Genomic DNA, 16,575 nt, shown 5'->3' on the forward strand with positions numbered 1-16,575 from the left:
TTTTACAACTTTGTCTTTCATTTCATCTGCAATTGTTCTTGTGTCCTTGAGAACAAAACATGAACATGGACCGTGAACAGCTTCAATAAATAAAGAGTGGTAGAGTGTGAGTGCCGAACAACCTGAAGAGATTGTGGACACTAGGCACAGTCCTTTTCCGAGGTCACAAGTTTGGGTTTCTTTCCCAGCACCTCCTTTACAGTCGAATGTAAATCACCAATAGCTGAGCCAGGATACATCCGCTGTGGGGCCCCCATCTTAGGGCCCTCTGAAAGCTAGGACCGGCCCTGGATGGTCCCATCAAAATGTTGTGATGTCATCTGAAACCCTGCAATAAAACAGTACTCAGTAAGACAGTACAACATAGATCCATGTCAGCCTGCTTAGCCCAGTTTTACATTCAAAGAAGCACGTGTTTACTAGGCTAGTTTTGTCTCAGATCATCCAGATAAAACTATGCGGGTAACATCCTTTGACGTGCTCGTGCAGTGGTAGGACATTTTAAACACGTAATGCACAGACTGGTTTGTCTGGTCCGTTTACTTGCTCCATTGAGCTTCCCTCATCAGTTTCATGCAGCTCGGTGTGCTGACTGTGTCCTCCACTGTGCAGACGTGCACGTACCAGCACGTACACGCATTTAGAGACACAACAGAGCGCGCTGGCTGCATCCCATTTCTACTCTCATGTTTATTCAAGGTGAAAAATACATTAAAAACTAAACCACCGTACAGTTACTTTTAAATTAAAACATAAACATAATAAATAGGCAGTTTATCGTGTAATTTTGCCTGTGAGCTGGACTGCATAAACAAAAACAAAGCAAACACAGCTCTTTTTTTTCAGACATACATTAATGCTTAACAAACAAGGGCAAAAATAAAGCTGTTTGTAGCTATATGTCATGTTTTTTACACTATAATATAATGCAAGTATTCAGAATATAGTACTCTGATTGGCTTATGTATTCTGTATTCTGTAGCTAAACACATTTTCAAAGTATTCTTCGCATCAAACTCATCTTAACCATTTTCCTAACTTTAATCTTAACCTTAACCCGTTTCCTAACCTTAATTATAATCCATTTCCTAGATTGCATCACTCTAAATGAGCATAACAGCACAGAAGTACACTATCTAGCAACAAACCTTGATAAATCGGACGCAGCCCTAACGTACTGTTTTTTTCTAGAACTCACGTGATGCATCTGTAGCCGTTGACGCACGTACGGAGGCGTGGCCAGTCGGGAGGTTATAAAAGCTCATACGCAGCCCATTCCTCGCCACCTTCCATGCACTTAACGATCTGTCGCTTCCCCCCCATTGACTGTCCTCTGCGGCTGTCGAGCTGTGGGTCAGACACCGACGCTAACACTGGAGTTCTAACATTAACAACGGGGTGAGTAAACGCTAAACTTAACTGACATTGCGGTTTGGAGTGAAAGAAGTGGGGAAAAATGCTGCTTTTGTCAACGTTTTTTCTCGATATCTGGCAAAACGACCAGCGCGTTCGAATAACTGTCCAGCCGTGTTTCTATTGTATTGGGTTGTTGTTGTCATTTTACCGAGGAATCTGGAGTTTGAAGCTTATTTTTGCTTGTTTATTTGGTTATTAATTGTAGTTGATGCATCATCTTGTATTGCATCATGTTTTGAGGTGTCAAATCATCAAATTATCCAACTTTACATGGTGAGAAGCCATTTAACGCTACCATTGTTCTATTAGCAACGTGTATGTTATTGCGCATATCGCCACATGTTGTACTAGTTTCTGGTTAAATCGCCATTTTAAGTGTCATTTGAAGCATTTGCTGTGTTTTTGTTATAAACTTTGCTGCTTTTGTTCATATTTACCTGCGTTGACACGGTTACTAAACTACCATGCCGTTGAATGCACGTAGATTTGAACAAACATGTTTATAGACCGAAATGAATTGAACATGGAAATTAGTGGTGACCCAAATGCAGCCCAAAGTGACGTATTTTTTGCATGTGTTAACGCTAACTGATCAGAAGTGTTGAGCAGGGCGAGGTTGTACTGAGGGCATCGGGCGCTGAATGTTTATGGTCTCGCGAGCATGTGACAGATTAGTCCCTCTTTTTATAGTCTTCCCTTAACCTTGCAGTGTATGGTGCATGGGAGTCTGGACATGTCTTCTAACGTTGCAATGTTAATGTATTGTTTTCAGGGCTCCCGTTTAAAAGCGCCGCAACAGCTGACTAACCAGCGCAGTGTGATCACTTGCAACCCTCTCTGAAACATTCATTTGTTTTGGAGAATTGCAGTAGATATCCTCTGACCACTGCCGCCGCACGTCCTAAATCGCCCCTCAATTTGGAGAAAATGGTGCAAAATAAGATCACCGAAGTCACTGGATTCCATCGCTCTTTCAAGGTGAGACGCAGTGTTTTTGTGTGTGTTTTTATGCAGTTTTTAGACCGCAGACAAATGGCACTTGTCAGCATTGGTGAGGGCGGACTTGCCCTTGCTATTTATAAACACATCTGTTGCTTTCCCACATCTTCTGGTTGACACACATGTGTGAAACTGTTGCACGTGTAAATGCAGCCATGAAACGCATCAAGACATGACTAGACTTTGTCAAGAGCAGCAGATATTATGGACAGAGCTGATTATCCATTTCCTTTATTGATAACTGAGCACCCTGCTCCAAATTGCAGCAGTTTAATTGAACCTTTATGGGTGTGAGCACAGATAAATCTCTGTACAATCACCTGAAGCTAACCATTAACACCTACAGATAAACTCACTATTGATATGATTCTAAACAACTTGTTTTCTGTTTCAGGGACAAAATCCCTTTGAGTCAGATGACTTTACTAAAAATGGATCCCACCTCATTGATTCATTTAATTTTGACCCCTCCCCAAGACATGGTAAGTGAATGTATCTGCATATGTGTTTATTGTAATCTATTTATCCTGAGTACAAGCGTCAGCGTTCATGTAGAAGCTTGGGCAGTGACGTAAAATGTTGGCACTTGTTACAGACATGCCTTCCAGCCAGCCCATCGACATCCCCGATGCCAAGAAGAGGAACAAGAAGAAGAAGCGTTGCCGGGCAACAGACAGTTTCTCTGGACGATTTGAAGGTTTAAAAAAAAGCCTTTAAATTGAATTACAATAATAATCTATGTGTGTGGACATATATTCATGTTGAACTTTCTGCTGCAGATGTGTACAGACTACAGGAAGAGGTTTTAGGAGAAGGAGCTTATGCCAGGGTACAAACCTGTATCAACCTCATCACCAACAAGGAGTACGCCGTCAAGGTAACGCTGCTCATTCTGTTAAAGCAACAGCGTTTAGAGTCAGATCAGACACTGCAGTGACAGATGAGAGGCCAATCAAACAAGATCAGAGGGCTGTGGTTGTGGGTCTATAGACTGCTCTATAGACTCACATCTCTGATGTGAGCTGTTCTAAATGCATTGAGCTCAAAGTGACTGCATGGTTTTAAATGGAGGCTGTGATGTTTTGGTTTCTTGTTTAGGCTGACTGCTGCTATAGGCCAGTGTTGCAGCCTGTGCATTAATGCGGTGCAAACCCAGAGCCTCGTCAAGTTGTTTTCGTGCTCCACTTTTCAGTAAAAAGCGTGCAACACTAGCTGCTGCTGCAGACACTTCCCCTGTGTTTGTGTAGCTGCAGCCAATCAGAGCACAGGGAGGACTCTATCCACCCCTTTCTCTAGGACTCGAGCTGGCTATAGAGGGCGCTGGTGGTGAGAACATTGTGTACTGTTCACTGTGCCAAAACAAAACCCACACAGAGGAAGGAGGGGAGCGCGTTGTGACCCGGGCTGTTTACACTGCTTTGTTCTCTAACATGGGTAACTTTTTTTGTATCAGGAGGGAGTGGACTAGTGAGGACATGTCCTTGGCTTCAACCAACTTCCCCTTTGCTTTTTTATCTCTCGAACAAAACCTTATGAAACATCATTTTGATGATTAGGTAAAACTGTTTGTTTTGAAACTGAATGCCTTAACTGATCGACCTCTTGCATCAGGCGGTCTGAAACGTTAGGCTCTTTTAAGCTCCAAGAGGTGGCATTTAAGGCACTGTTACCCCCGGGAGCGGGTTTACATTTCAGAATAATAAATATTTCAGCAGGCTCGATGTATAGCTTGTGGCTTTTTTGTATTGGGTCAGTATTGTTTACCCTCAGATGAATTGTTAAATCGCCTGAGACTGGGGGAGCTTGGGGGAGGAGTTGCCCACATGGGGCAGTTGTACGAGACTGGGCGGGTGTTCCAGACTCCAGATGTCCCAGTCTTCCCCTCCCCCAAGCCTCCCCCCTCCAGACAAGCGCGGGTGATTTGTGGACGCCTGTGTTACTACTGAACAAAGCCCCAATACCCAGAGTTGCCAAGTTCACTTCTTTATTGTGACTTTGGACTTTTTTTGGAAAGTCATTTGCAAATGTTGAGATTTTTCACATCATAAAGTGGTGATTTTTAGCCTTTTACCTGTTCTGTTTTACATTAATGGACTCCATAATGACCATATACATTATACAGTCTATAAAACATTAACAGCTTGGATTTCAGTCATTTCTAAAGACATTATTAATGATAAATTTGCAAATATGCACATTTCAGTAGCACTAACGCAGTGGTCATACACATTTCACTAATTGCTTCTATCTGGGGCTTGTTTTTGTGGGACTCTGAAAAAAGCTTAGTTGCTTGTTGCACTGAAAATCTGGTAACCCAGGTTATTACTGGAACAAAAGCCCCAATAGCACCGAAAGGGTTAATCTGTCTGTGTATAGAGCCTGCTTCCCAAAGAGTTCATGTTTAAACTGACACTATTTGATTCTTGTTTTGTCCGAAGCTGCAGAAGTTGGGCAACAGGACGTCTTCCCCATAGCTTTACAGTATTGAGCAACATTCAACCATAATGAATGTTGGAGCAATGTTATGATCTGCTCTTTGCCCAAACAAAATAATTGAAAGTTTTGCTACATTACAGTAACACAATTATGACATCCCTAGTTGCAGTGTTTTGGTGAAAGTTGACTGTGCTGTTACTGCATGTTTTATATTGTAATCAAATCAAAATCTTAGTTGGAATGGTTGCACAGCTTGCAAATCTCAAATACCATAATTATTAAAGTAACATAATTAGCCCATTAAATGTTAAGATCTGCTCTTTGCTGAAACAAAATAAGTGAAAGTTTGGCTAAATTATGATGACACAATTAAGATTAGTGTTTTGGTGAAAGTTGACTCTGCACACTCTGCTGCCAGATCTGCAAGATATATCGCAATCAAAAATCACAATTGGCAAATCACAAAGACTCCAGTTATTAAAGTAACCTGCAAACAACTAAATGCCTGTCTCACCACGTTAAGACCTGCTAACCCAGAATTTGGAAGCATTGCAACGCTATCGCAATGCTTGTAAGAAAAATCTCAATTGGATATTTTGCCAGACTTATTCAACCTTAACTGCTGCTGACTCAAAACATAGTAGTGCACACTGCGTAGGTCTCCCCTCTCTCTTGTATGCACTTTAAGCCTAGTTACACACAGCACACCCCTGGCCCCTCAGTGCTTCAATAGCAGCCGTAATCTCACTACCAGGAAGAGAAACGATCCCAGCCCCCAGAGCTGACAATAACTAGCCTGGACTGGAAAATTCATGCTTTTTTTTTTTTTTTTTTTGCTTCACTGTCAGCAGTCTGTTGCAGCTGGTGGCCCCTCTTTGTGGTCCATTCCAGCCAGTGCGGTTATATTTAGATCCCACCATTTTTGTGTCATTATCGAACACAATTTAGGATCAGTTACAGAGCAGAGAAGATGGAGAGACTCAGAAGAGCACGAGACAGAAAATAGGTCAGACGTTGCGAAGGCTATGTTTAGTCATGCAGTGTTTTAGCATGTTTTGACGCTGGTTTGGCGCAGAGTTTCAAATGTAGGTTACACTATATATGCATCTATGTCATAGGGTTGAATAAACTGGGAAAGTGGAAGGAAGCCAAAGCTGGAGGCTGCACTGGCAATGTATAATCAGCTATATGGTTTATAGTGTCTAGGAAATGAGGCCGTGGCATTGGAGCAGTCAGGAAGGCGGTCTGCACCTAAATATGAACTCTCACACATAGCTCTGCGTTTTACTGTTGTGCCTATACTAAACACTGGGTTTGTACTTTATGGGATTTCACTATAAACTGTATCTCTGTTTGTTCACAGATCATTGAGAAAAGACCAGGTCACAGCCGGAGCCGTGTCTTCCGGGAGGTCGAGATGCTGTACCAGTGCCAGGGACATAGGTAAGGAGCGAATCAGACGAATAAACTAGGGTGGGATGAGATACAATTTACACAAGACTGTGAAGATTGGGTCCATGAGAATGAGACAAGATTTTTAACATAATTCCTAATGTATAAATTATGCCTCCAGTATTTTGGAAATGTAGGACCTGTAGCTGAACAACATATAAACCTTTTTTTTCAATCCAAATTTAAACAAATCTGGAAAAATGTGTGTGCAATCTTGATGTAATTTTATCTCGCAAGAGCTTGTAGCGCAAGATCTTGCCCCATCGCTTATGAATACTCACTTTGTATGTAAACGGTTGCTCATTTATATGTTGTATTTTTGCAGTAACATCTTGGAACTGGTGGAGTTTTTCGAAGAGGAAGACAAATTCTACCTTGTGTTTGAAAAGCTTAGAGGAGGTATGCAAATTATGGCCTGTTCATATCCATTGTTTAGAGTTGACACTTGACCATAACCACACAACATGTACTTTGATATCTGAACCAGCTGGTGTGGTCTTCTCCTTTCAGGGTCCATCTTGGCCCACATTCACAAGAGGCAGCGCTTCAGTGAACAGGAAGCCAGCCTTGTCGTGCAGGACATTGCGAGTGCTTTGGATTTCCTACACAACAAAGGTTAGTACAGCCTCAGGGCACAGTTTAACTTTACAGCCTGTTATCCTAAACGAGCGCCAGAACAACAGCTAAGATTACATGCAAGAAGTGCACTGGAGTTGCCTTTACAGCTCTTGTGCAATATACAAATGTTTTCTGGTTGTAAAGTGGACTGGACATTTAATTGGTCAATGGCGTTTTAGTCAATAAAATGCTGAGTCGACTTAGACAAATTTTGGTTTAGATTAGAAGGATTTATATGGGGCAACAGCAGAAAGAAGTTGGTGAGTGAGTTAGCTGAAGATTTGGTATTTGTATATAAAAAGGCAGATTGAAAGTAAAGTCTTTTATATAATTTCACTGTATGTAAGTACTTTCTCCCCCTGCTTAAATGGTTGTTGTTGCATGAATTCCTGTGCAGCTTTAGTTACTGCTAGCTACTGGAGGTTGCTAATGAATTGTCTTGTGTTACAGGAATGGCACATAGAGACTTGAAGCCTGAAAATATTCTCTGTGAAAGTGCAGACAAGGTGAGTTTCAGCACTGGATCCTACATTAGCCCTAACCCAACACATGAAACTGGCTACAGCAACTGATTTCTTGTGAGTTTAAATTATCTTAAATGTTCAGAAATGGCATAATCAGATTTTGATGTGTGTAAAAACATAGTAATGGGGCCAAATAACGGCCGTGGCTAACATGTTTGTCTACTTTGTCTACTCTTTAGATTTCTCCTGTCAAAATCTGTGACTTTGACTTGGGAAGTGGGATCAAGTTGAACAGTGACAGTTCTCCGATCTCCACCCCAGAGCTCCTCACACCAGTAAGTTCAACATATTTTAATTGGAGGTAATCTCTGCTGATAGTAGGAGATACTATTTTTAATCTAGTCCAAGGTTAATTACTCTGTGGATAAGGGTGGTGCTTTCAATGGTTGTAAAATGTTATCAAGTATCTGCTGGATTCCTATTGGACAGTCATTAGTGGTGTCAATGGCAAGGAAGCGTTCTGATTGGCTGAAAAGATGCTGTGTTAAAAAGGTTAAGGCAGTTCATTGTGTTATTTCTTTGAAGCGGAGATATTGCTTCCTGTATCAGAGTTATTGACGAGCTATCACTGGAGTTTAACATCCACAGCCTTTCTCTTATCGGCAGTAAATATTGAGCCCCGCGAGTTTGAGAGGTCGCATTTGTTTAACCCTCAGTTTGGCGTCACTACAGAGCAGAGCCGTGCCTCAAAGTGCATAGTTACGCAGCAGCCGCACTGGCAGTTGCTTTCTGTCATCATATGAGGAGCAGTGACGGAGCAGAGCAGGTGAAAGGAGCTGGAATGTAGGGGCTTTTTCTGCAGTAACTTATCTTCCCTTAGTCACTGGGCTGGATCAGGCGCCTATCCCGGGACTATTTGGGGGTGAGGCCCTTATTAGTTTGTCTGGAGGTGTCATGTGGTTTAGTGTTGCAACAATCTCTCAGGTTTCGGATGGAAAACGAAAGGTGTCTGAAAGGAGAGGCATAGGGTTTCACTTTGAACAGTAGTTTTTGTTTCACATGTGGAATTTGTGCTATCAGCAATTTTTGAACCAGCTTCAAAGTAGTAGAAATCACTTTGCAGTAGTATCACAATACACTACTCAATTTTGATACTAGGCTTCATGCCACAATGATAAAAACGATGATCTGCTTAAAATCATAGCCATTTTAATATTACTTTGTGGTTTTATATTAGTTCAGGTGGTGCTATTCAGGAAAGGTTCAAATTTGTATTAGTTTTTTCATCAATATTTGTTCAAATGAGTATCTGGTTTTGGCAAAATGTATATAGAAATAGAGATTTTAATCAAGATGTCTGCAATCCCTCAGTCATCCTGTCATCATGGATCATACCTGAACTGAGTTTTTCTTTTTGATATATTTTGACAACTTTGCATTCATCCAGTTAGACCATTTTACACATTGTACTTTGTCACACCCCTGGCAAACGAACCACTTGTCCCAAAACATAAAATGCCTGATTTAAGTTTTAAATCCTCAGAAATAGTACAATATCAAGCCATTTTTGTTTGTGTTCTACTTTTTCAACCTTGTGTGTGCTTACAACTTATTGCACATTTGACATATTTTCTTGAGGACAGGGTGCTCTGTTACAGCCTTGGTATATAATAAAGAAACACACTGTGACTTATACAAGGCCATGTCTTATGAAAAACAACATGGCTCTTTTAAAGATGTGGGGAAAAAAACATCCGCCAGCAGTCACATACGCCTGTGTTTTTCTTTATGCTCTTCACACAAAAGCAGCTTCTAGAAGATGTGCTTGTAGTCTGCCCCCTCCTATACATAGTAACTGTGCTCTGATTGGTCGGCTGAGAGGCAGGGGGAGGGGTGTGTTCTGTGGTCTCGTCCTGCCTTGTTTTCTTAGCACAATTCAGAGGAAATGTGGCTCCTGCCTTTCTTTTAACCACAGATTTTTAGAGCTGCAGCCAACACTTACTTTAGTAGTTCACAAGTTAAATTAAATAGTTGGTGTGCAATTGACCGAATCTGAATAGAGCCCGTCAGTAAAAGCAGTGTGGTTTGGTGCAGTTAGAAATGAGAGTTCAGACTTTGAGCAGTGCCGTTTAGCACAATAGCCAAATTTCTTCCTGCAAAGTTGATAGAAATGGATTATTAAAAGCCAATTAAAATAAGATGAGACAGAGCCATATACTGGAAAAAAGAAATGGTAAACATGGCGTAGTAATAAAAAAACTATTTCAATAAAGAAACTGTCGTAGTAATCTTCATGTTACAGGCCAGTTCATGTTCATTCTTCCTCGTGGAAGTCTAAATTGGCTGTAAAAATCTTTTAAAAATGCCCTGCACAGGTAAGTGGATAGCGGCACCTTTCTAGTAATTGCTATTTTTAGTTTAACAGAAACTCGACATGCTCCTACCTGTCTTTTTGTTTGACGTTAAATATTTGTGTCCGCTCAAAGGTTCACGTTTGCACTATGTGAAACGACCCCAGGCAGTCTCTGTGATCAGTTTGTAGCTGTTGTCTGTTGAGACTATGACACCTATGACACAGAACACACCCATCTAAGCCTCCTAATTTAAACAAAACATGGTAACACACCTCGACATATGTCATATCCTCATAGCAAAATGATAAACTTCACCAAAATGGCAAAACTAGGAAGAAAAAAAGCCAAGACTTTTGGTCAAATATAATCATGTTTACTATGTTTTAGAGAAACCGGTAGTCTGAGCCAGTGGTGGAAAAAGTACTCAAGTGTGACTATGACGGGTTAGACTAATAGACCTCTGCTCTTCTAATCCTCCTAACTTAAATCCTCTAGTTTACAAACACCACATACACGTCAACAGCAGCAGTGCAGTTAAAGTGTGGTCTGATGGTCACATGATTGTCACAGGAAATACCCAGACCGGAGACCAAATGGCAAAAATCCAGTGCGGTAACAGTTCCTGGTACGAAGCCCAGGCCGACTTTAAAGTGGCTGTGATGTGACGCTTACAGTAAAAACCACTACTGCAAATGAAAGCTGAGGTTTTCCAAAGAAAGGCTACAAGATTTTTAAGTACTTTGGTGTACCAAGTTAGGAAGTGTCAGTTAATACTAAGCTAACAACAACAACTAGGATGCTAATTATCAGACAATAAAATGCATTATAATTAGATGCAGACAGCACACAGCAGAGTTATTTTGATCTCAAAAGCTTCTTACACAATGTATCTGTACTGGGGCAGGACACATTTTAGAAATCCATGGGAAAAAATGTTGTACAGGCACTTGAAGAAGAAACGCCTCACCTATTTGTTTACATGGTGCATATGGCCTGAATAGAGAGTGGGCAGCCAACCAGACGTGAGGCTATAAACTGGGGGGATGGGCCGTGTATTCTGGCCTAATACTGAAGGAGCTTTGTCTGAGGAGATTCCTGTGCTCTAAATTTTGTTACATAAGATGTAAGGAGGTGGGGTTTGAGGACAGCTGGTACTTGGTACTGTGGCACAATGGACTCGATATATTTTTGTTGAGCAATGCAAATGTATAGGGCAGTGCTTATTTCCCTATAGACTAGAATGTGGGTCATTTAAGGCAGCACAGAGGTGGGGGAGAATTGCCAAAATTATATTCAAGTAAGTGCCGTTACTTCAAAATACTATTAAAGTAGAAGTACTAAGTATAGTGGTTCACGAAATTACCCAAGTAGAAAAGTATTTGGAGAAATGTCTGCTCAAGTAAGAGTAACTGTCTGAATTTATACTTTGAAGTCGATGTAAATGGAAGAATAAAACATTAAAATTGTAATTCTGAGTAGTTTTCATGAAATCTGGCAATTTCAAAGTTACATGTTAGTTAGTTAGTTAAATGTAGTAGAGTACTGGCCACTTCTTTGCTCAAAACCTAGTCTCCATAGAACAGTTTGCTCTTTAAGGTATTTTCCAGTTACATAAAGAAATAACCTCGTTCATGTAATGTCCTGCCGCAGTCCGACCCGCTTTCTTGTACTCCATAAACTGTTCACACAACATTTGGCGTTTAAGTTATGTAACCTCCGAGTGGCCCATCCTGCTCTCTGGCACCACATTCAACCAATCCTCTTTTCCGAGGCTGGCCTAGTTTCCCTTCAGTCGCTACATAACACAGCATCAACACAGTCTCCAGGCTCTGCAGCGGTCAATGATGACTCACTGCCCCCACAGCAGATTATTAAAGCAGCCCTCTCTACTGCCAGCCTGGATAAAGAACTTACAGGAGAGTTATCAACAAATGTGTCCTAAAATATCAAAACTAGATACTCATTTGAACAGGTATTGATGCTGAAATAAAATGGGTTTTTAGTATGATGAATAATTAAGACTGTAGCTATGGCGATTAACTATGCATTATAAAATCTTCTGCAGCATTTTGACTGGTTTTTTTCGTCAATTGAAAGCTATTTTAAAAATTTGGACCATTGCAAGAGCGCTAAACAATTTAAATCTATATCAGTGCTCTATTAAGTTGTAATATTAAATACTGTTGTAACAAACTGCATAAAAAGTGTTCCATAGTGGTGTCAAAACTGCGACTTGAGTGTTTTACTTGGTATAGAAGGTATAGGTTGAAATTGTAGGATCGTGGCAGCACTGATGGTAGTAATAATGGCACTTTCATTCTGTAGGAAAATTACTGTTTAAATCTGAGCTGGATGACTATCACATGTTTAGCTATAGAGGCCCCAGGTCACTGCTCTGCACCACGAGGCGTCAGCTGAACCTGGAATGTGAATTTCTGTTCTGAGTCTGGCTGTGTGTTACTGTGTTGGGGTAGTTCTGCTCTGACTGTGTGTTTGTGTGTTTTACAGTGTGGTTCTGCTGAGTACATGGCTCCAGAGGTGGTGGAGGCCTTCAACGAGGAGGCCACCATCTACGACAAGCGCTGTGATCTGTGGAGTCTGGGGGTCATCCTGTACATCATGCTGAGCGGGTACCCCCCGTTTGTGGGCCGCTGTGGGGGCGACTGTGGCTGGGAACTGGGGGAGCCCTGCCACACCTGTCAGGTACAACCAGAGCCTCATTAACTCTAGTGCAGTTTCACTTGTCCAGTCTACTGTGAAGTAACATGCTCCTTTGCCCACAGAACACCCTATTTGAAAGCATCCAGGAAGGAAAATACGAGTTCCCAGAAAAAGACTGGGCTCACATCTCCTCAAGTGCCAAAGACCTCATCTCCAAACTTCTGGTTCGAGACGCCAAAAACCGACTGAGTGCCAGCCAGGTGCTGCAGCACCCCTGGGTGCAGAGGGTAAGTCCTGCAGACCTGAGTGTTATTAATGTAAGGTTTAGGGTTTGGAGCACTAATGGTCTTTTTTATATATATTTAGGGTGCTTCTGAGATTCTGCCAACCTCCATCCTGCATCAAAGGTGAGCACTCTGTCCATTATTAAACTGCCTCTTATGTAAACCTAATGTCTGAGACTTATAAATGTAATTATATGTTGTTTTGTTCATTAGAACCAGCATCACCCGGGACCTGACCTTCTTTGCGGACAAAGCCATGGCTGTGAACAGGCAGCTGGCGGAGCAGGATGGGATGGAGGAGCAGCAGCAGCAGGACGCTCCCTTCGTGGTCACAGCGAGTGGGTCGTCCGTGCGTCTCTCTCCTCCATCGAACTCCAAACTCGCCCGGCGCCGACAGAGGAATAGCCAGCCCAAAACAGGCCCTGTGTCGGCGGCGGAGCTCCGAAAGCTCCTGGCTCCTCTGGTCATTGTGGGGGACTGTGCCTGACCTCAACGGGACTGTCCATCAGAGCTGAGACCAGACGACTGCCCCGCATCCCGCACTTTCCCAACTCCACCCCCTCCCCTCTCGACTCCACCCTCTCCTGACCCCGCCCCCTGAGCCTGGCCCAGCTCTGCCTCGTCAATGCCTTCTGCACTTCTGCAGCACTTCTGAAGCACAAAGACATGTGCACGCTCATGTTTGGGGCCAGGGTTCATTTGGGTGGGACATTTCCTAAATTATAAATATTATTTTTCATACAACAGTTTGGAAGAAATGGGACACTTTCTAAGACTAAGACACCAAAGGACTCGTTGTGCTGCTCCCACGTTACAACTGGATCCACTGTGAATTTAAGTTATGGGATGTTCTGCCTGTATGTATCTGCATGTAAGCCCTATCTGCACATACGTACACGCTTATGCAATACTACGCCATGAAGTCTTTGAATGGATTCAGTCGAAGGTCTAAGGGCTGTGAGCCACTGCTGCCCGTGCCTGGAGCAGTTTTTTTTGTTTAAGTTTGTGTAAAGATGAACATATTGGCCGTGCACTTAAAATGAGAATGTTTTTTCCTGTACCCAGCCAGCCATGACTTACTGTTGCACAAATGTATGCAGAGTCTACAAACCAAATGGGCCCCATCCTCGGTGTATTCAGTGTTAACATTGTGAGAGGGTCTAAGCATGGCCACACTATACGGCTGGAGTGAGGAAAAGTTAAATGGAAAATGAAACTCAGTGTTTTCAAATGACATGTCCCCTTTACAACCAGTACTTGTACATTTTTTTTTCTATTTTTTTATTGTCCTAATATTTTGGCAGTAAATGTATGTATCCCTGTTGGGTTTGCAAAAGCACATTTCAGCAAATGTGACATTTTTCATTTCTATAAAACACACACAAACTTTTGGACCTTTTTTCAGGGTTAAGTTTCACTTTTCTGTGATTCAATGAAACCCTTTCAAAATGAGATGTATGGACAAGCGATTTCCAAGCAGCAAATCAAATATGAAAAGCAATTTCAAAACAGAAAAAAAAAAAAAAAAAAATTAAAAAGGAAAACATTCCAAAAAAGAAAAAAAAAAAGTCTTCCATTGACATTTTTGTAATATTTTGGAAAACTCCATGTCAAATGTGCCACACTGATTTTGTTTTTGTTCTTTCTCATTTTGGTATGGCTTTTAATAAGCTTTTTTTTCTATAATTTTTAAGCAGGTGCTGTTGAGTTCAGGTTAAACACCGGATGTTTTCCTTATTTTTATATGTTGGTGTTTTTTAAGTTCAAAGTGGTGAATGAGGAGCGTTTGAGTTTGTCTGGAGCGTTCAGGCCCAGAGAAGGCGAGATTTTAAGTTTTATTTTTTATGTGTAAAATGCTACGGCAATAATCTTTTTTTGTTCTTTAAGCTAAAACTCATAGAAACTGACGGCAAGTGGACTGAGGTCTCACAACACTGTAGTCATTTCACCAAAGAGTAGTATCCTTCCCCAAACTTTCCCTTCCACACTCGCCCTATGCCCTTCCACTCTATACATGTTATAATTGGGGCTGCATCAATTAATCAACTAATCAATAGACTATAAAAAATATTGTCTTATTTTGATAATTCTTATTTGGACTTTGCAGATTCTAAAACATATGCCAAAAGACAGTGGCATTAAATCAAAATGTCAAAATCTGACATTATTCATTTCTAACAAAACTTTATTCATAAATATTCTACATCTAGAAGCCTTCAGTCACCAGATTCCAGTATTTGGTTGAAAATGTATTTAGAAGACTAGTTGGCTAAGCAAAATCATAATTGCTGACTAGTCTACTAAAATGATTAGTTGCAGCCATCGTTGTGATGTAGTGATGGAGAGCAGGGCCTGTTTGGGGGAGTTTTAATGTGATCCATCGACACAGTGATAAATCCTCTGGAAATGGCTCTTGGTTTCACACAAGCTGTTCTGCTGATATAAGGACACTGTACTAGTTGGAAATCTATTCTACAGATGCATCAATATGGGTTTTATGTCTTATAGTAAGACTTACTTGAATTTGTGTATGCAGCTGTTTCTTCTCCATTTGGGAAACTACTTTGCTTATAATTGAAGAGCATTAAGCTGAAGATCAAGGCAATCTTTGGGTTTATGAAATACCTTTACAGTTCAGTATTCTGCCTTCTCCCTTTTCAGCGTAAAGCGTTTATTGTCCCTACTTTTGATAGGGTTGGATTCTCAGAGACGCACACACTTTGACCACACTTTCTTGTACCTGGTATAAGACTTTTTCGGGTCATGACCATTTCTATTTTTGTGTGGTGTGGCAGTGTTTTTCAGCTGCCTTTTACTGGGGAACGGGGACAGTTATATCAAGTCTCAGTTTTGTGTTTGTCATTGAAGTACGGAAGAGTTCAAGTCATTCGTCCAGATAGACTCTGAACCTCCATGTTGAATGTAGCCTTGAGGCAAAGCATTTACAATCCAGCACCGATCCAGTGTAATCTCCCAGACATGCATCAGACCATCTGTGGGTCCCACATTGGAAACCGTCTCAAGACTCTCACCCCAGGCCCATTGTACTCAATGGAAGACGATTGGAATTAACTCCTTTAATACAAAATATTTTTGATTTAAAATAAGCACTTTACTGTACCATGTGAATGATTGCAGTTCACTCAAGGCAACATTTGACAGTTGCTACAGAATTTTGTATTGTTTTTCTAAAAAAATGCAATAAAAAGCTTTGAAACAAAATAGATGGTTTTGTCTTTTATATGGTTAATTTGTGTGAGGATATATAAACCAACACAGACACATTTACTTTATGAAGTCATATATAAACCAACATTTATACTCTACACTTCAGAAGGTCACCATATATTATAGAGGCAATACATACTGTATAATGCCAATAAGATATTTTGGCCACCCAACTGAAACGTGCTTAAACACAAGTTGAAAGAGACTGTGAATTACCCATAAAGTTAACAAGTTTGTTTATAATAAAAAAAGATTCAAAATAGACTCAATGTATCTGATATTCAAATTTGGCATATCTTCCTGTACTTTAATAATAATCTGATACAATGTTACAGATTTATGCTAGGCCACTATATATATATTCATATCATGTGTCTACTACAAACACATTTTCTCTATAAACATGTTTCAGTTGCTCAACACTCCTGATTTAAATTTATGTTGCTGTAGAAACTTGTTCCTCCTGTAGTGACGAACAGTTATAAATCAACCTGGCACGTCGTCATGAAACACGTGAGCGTTCTGAGAAGTCTGTTCAAACACAGCTCTTTTCTGATCATAAGGAAACTGTAGGTCTACACTTGATTTACAGCTACAGACCAAACCCATGTGTCTGAAATAAAAAAATAAAAATAAAAGTTCTAAACAGATGCAGAGTTATGT

General features: G+C 40.9%; 1 protein-coding gene across 1 annotated transcript; it reads left to right on the forward strand.

The window, feature by feature from the left end:
- Positions 1 to 1,247: 1,247 nt before the first annotated feature.
- mknk2b (MAPK interacting serine/threonine kinase 2b) lies at positions 1,248 to 15,906 on the forward strand. The gene is made up of 14 exons (XM_033965380.2): positions 1,248 to 1,398; positions 2,189 to 2,394; positions 2,810 to 2,897; positions 3,011 to 3,112; positions 3,195 to 3,292; positions 6,215 to 6,294; positions 6,629 to 6,702; positions 6,814 to 6,918; positions 7,372 to 7,427; positions 7,625 to 7,720; positions 12,248 to 12,442; positions 12,523 to 12,687; positions 12,767 to 12,807; positions 12,898 to 15,906. Exons 2-14 carry the CDS (start codon positions 2,344 to 2,346, stop codon positions 13,169 to 13,171), a joined length of 1,425 nt encoding a protein of 474 aa, XP_033821271.1. The 5' UTR covers positions 1,248 to 1,398; positions 2,189 to 2,343; the 3' UTR covers positions 13,172 to 15,906.
- The last annotated feature ends 669 nt before the right edge of the window (positions 15,907 to 16,575 follow it).

Source organism: Periophthalmus magnuspinnatus, chromosome 4 (assembly GCF_009829125.3).
Source record: "Periophthalmus magnuspinnatus isolate fPerMag1 chromosome 4, fPerMag1.2.pri, whole genome shotgun sequence".
In the NCBI taxonomy this organism is placed as follows: Eukaryota; Metazoa; Chordata; class Actinopteri; order Gobiiformes; family Gobiidae; genus Periophthalmus; species Periophthalmus magnuspinnatus.

Excerpts from the sequence above, each read along its gene's own strand:
- mknk2b (XM_033965380.2), top strand. The coding sequence starts at position 2,344 with ATGGTGCAAAATAAGATCACCGAAGTCACTGGATTCCATCGCTCTTTC. Across the intron at positions 3,113-3,194 it reads TTTCTCTGGACGATTTGAAG|ATGTGTACAGACTACAGGAA; the intron begins GTTTAAAAAAAA and ends TTTCTGCTGCAG. Across the intron at positions 12,688-12,766 it reads AGCACCCCTGGGTGCAGAGG|GGTGCTTCTGAGATTCTGCC; the intron begins GTAAGTCCTGCA and ends ATATATATTTAG.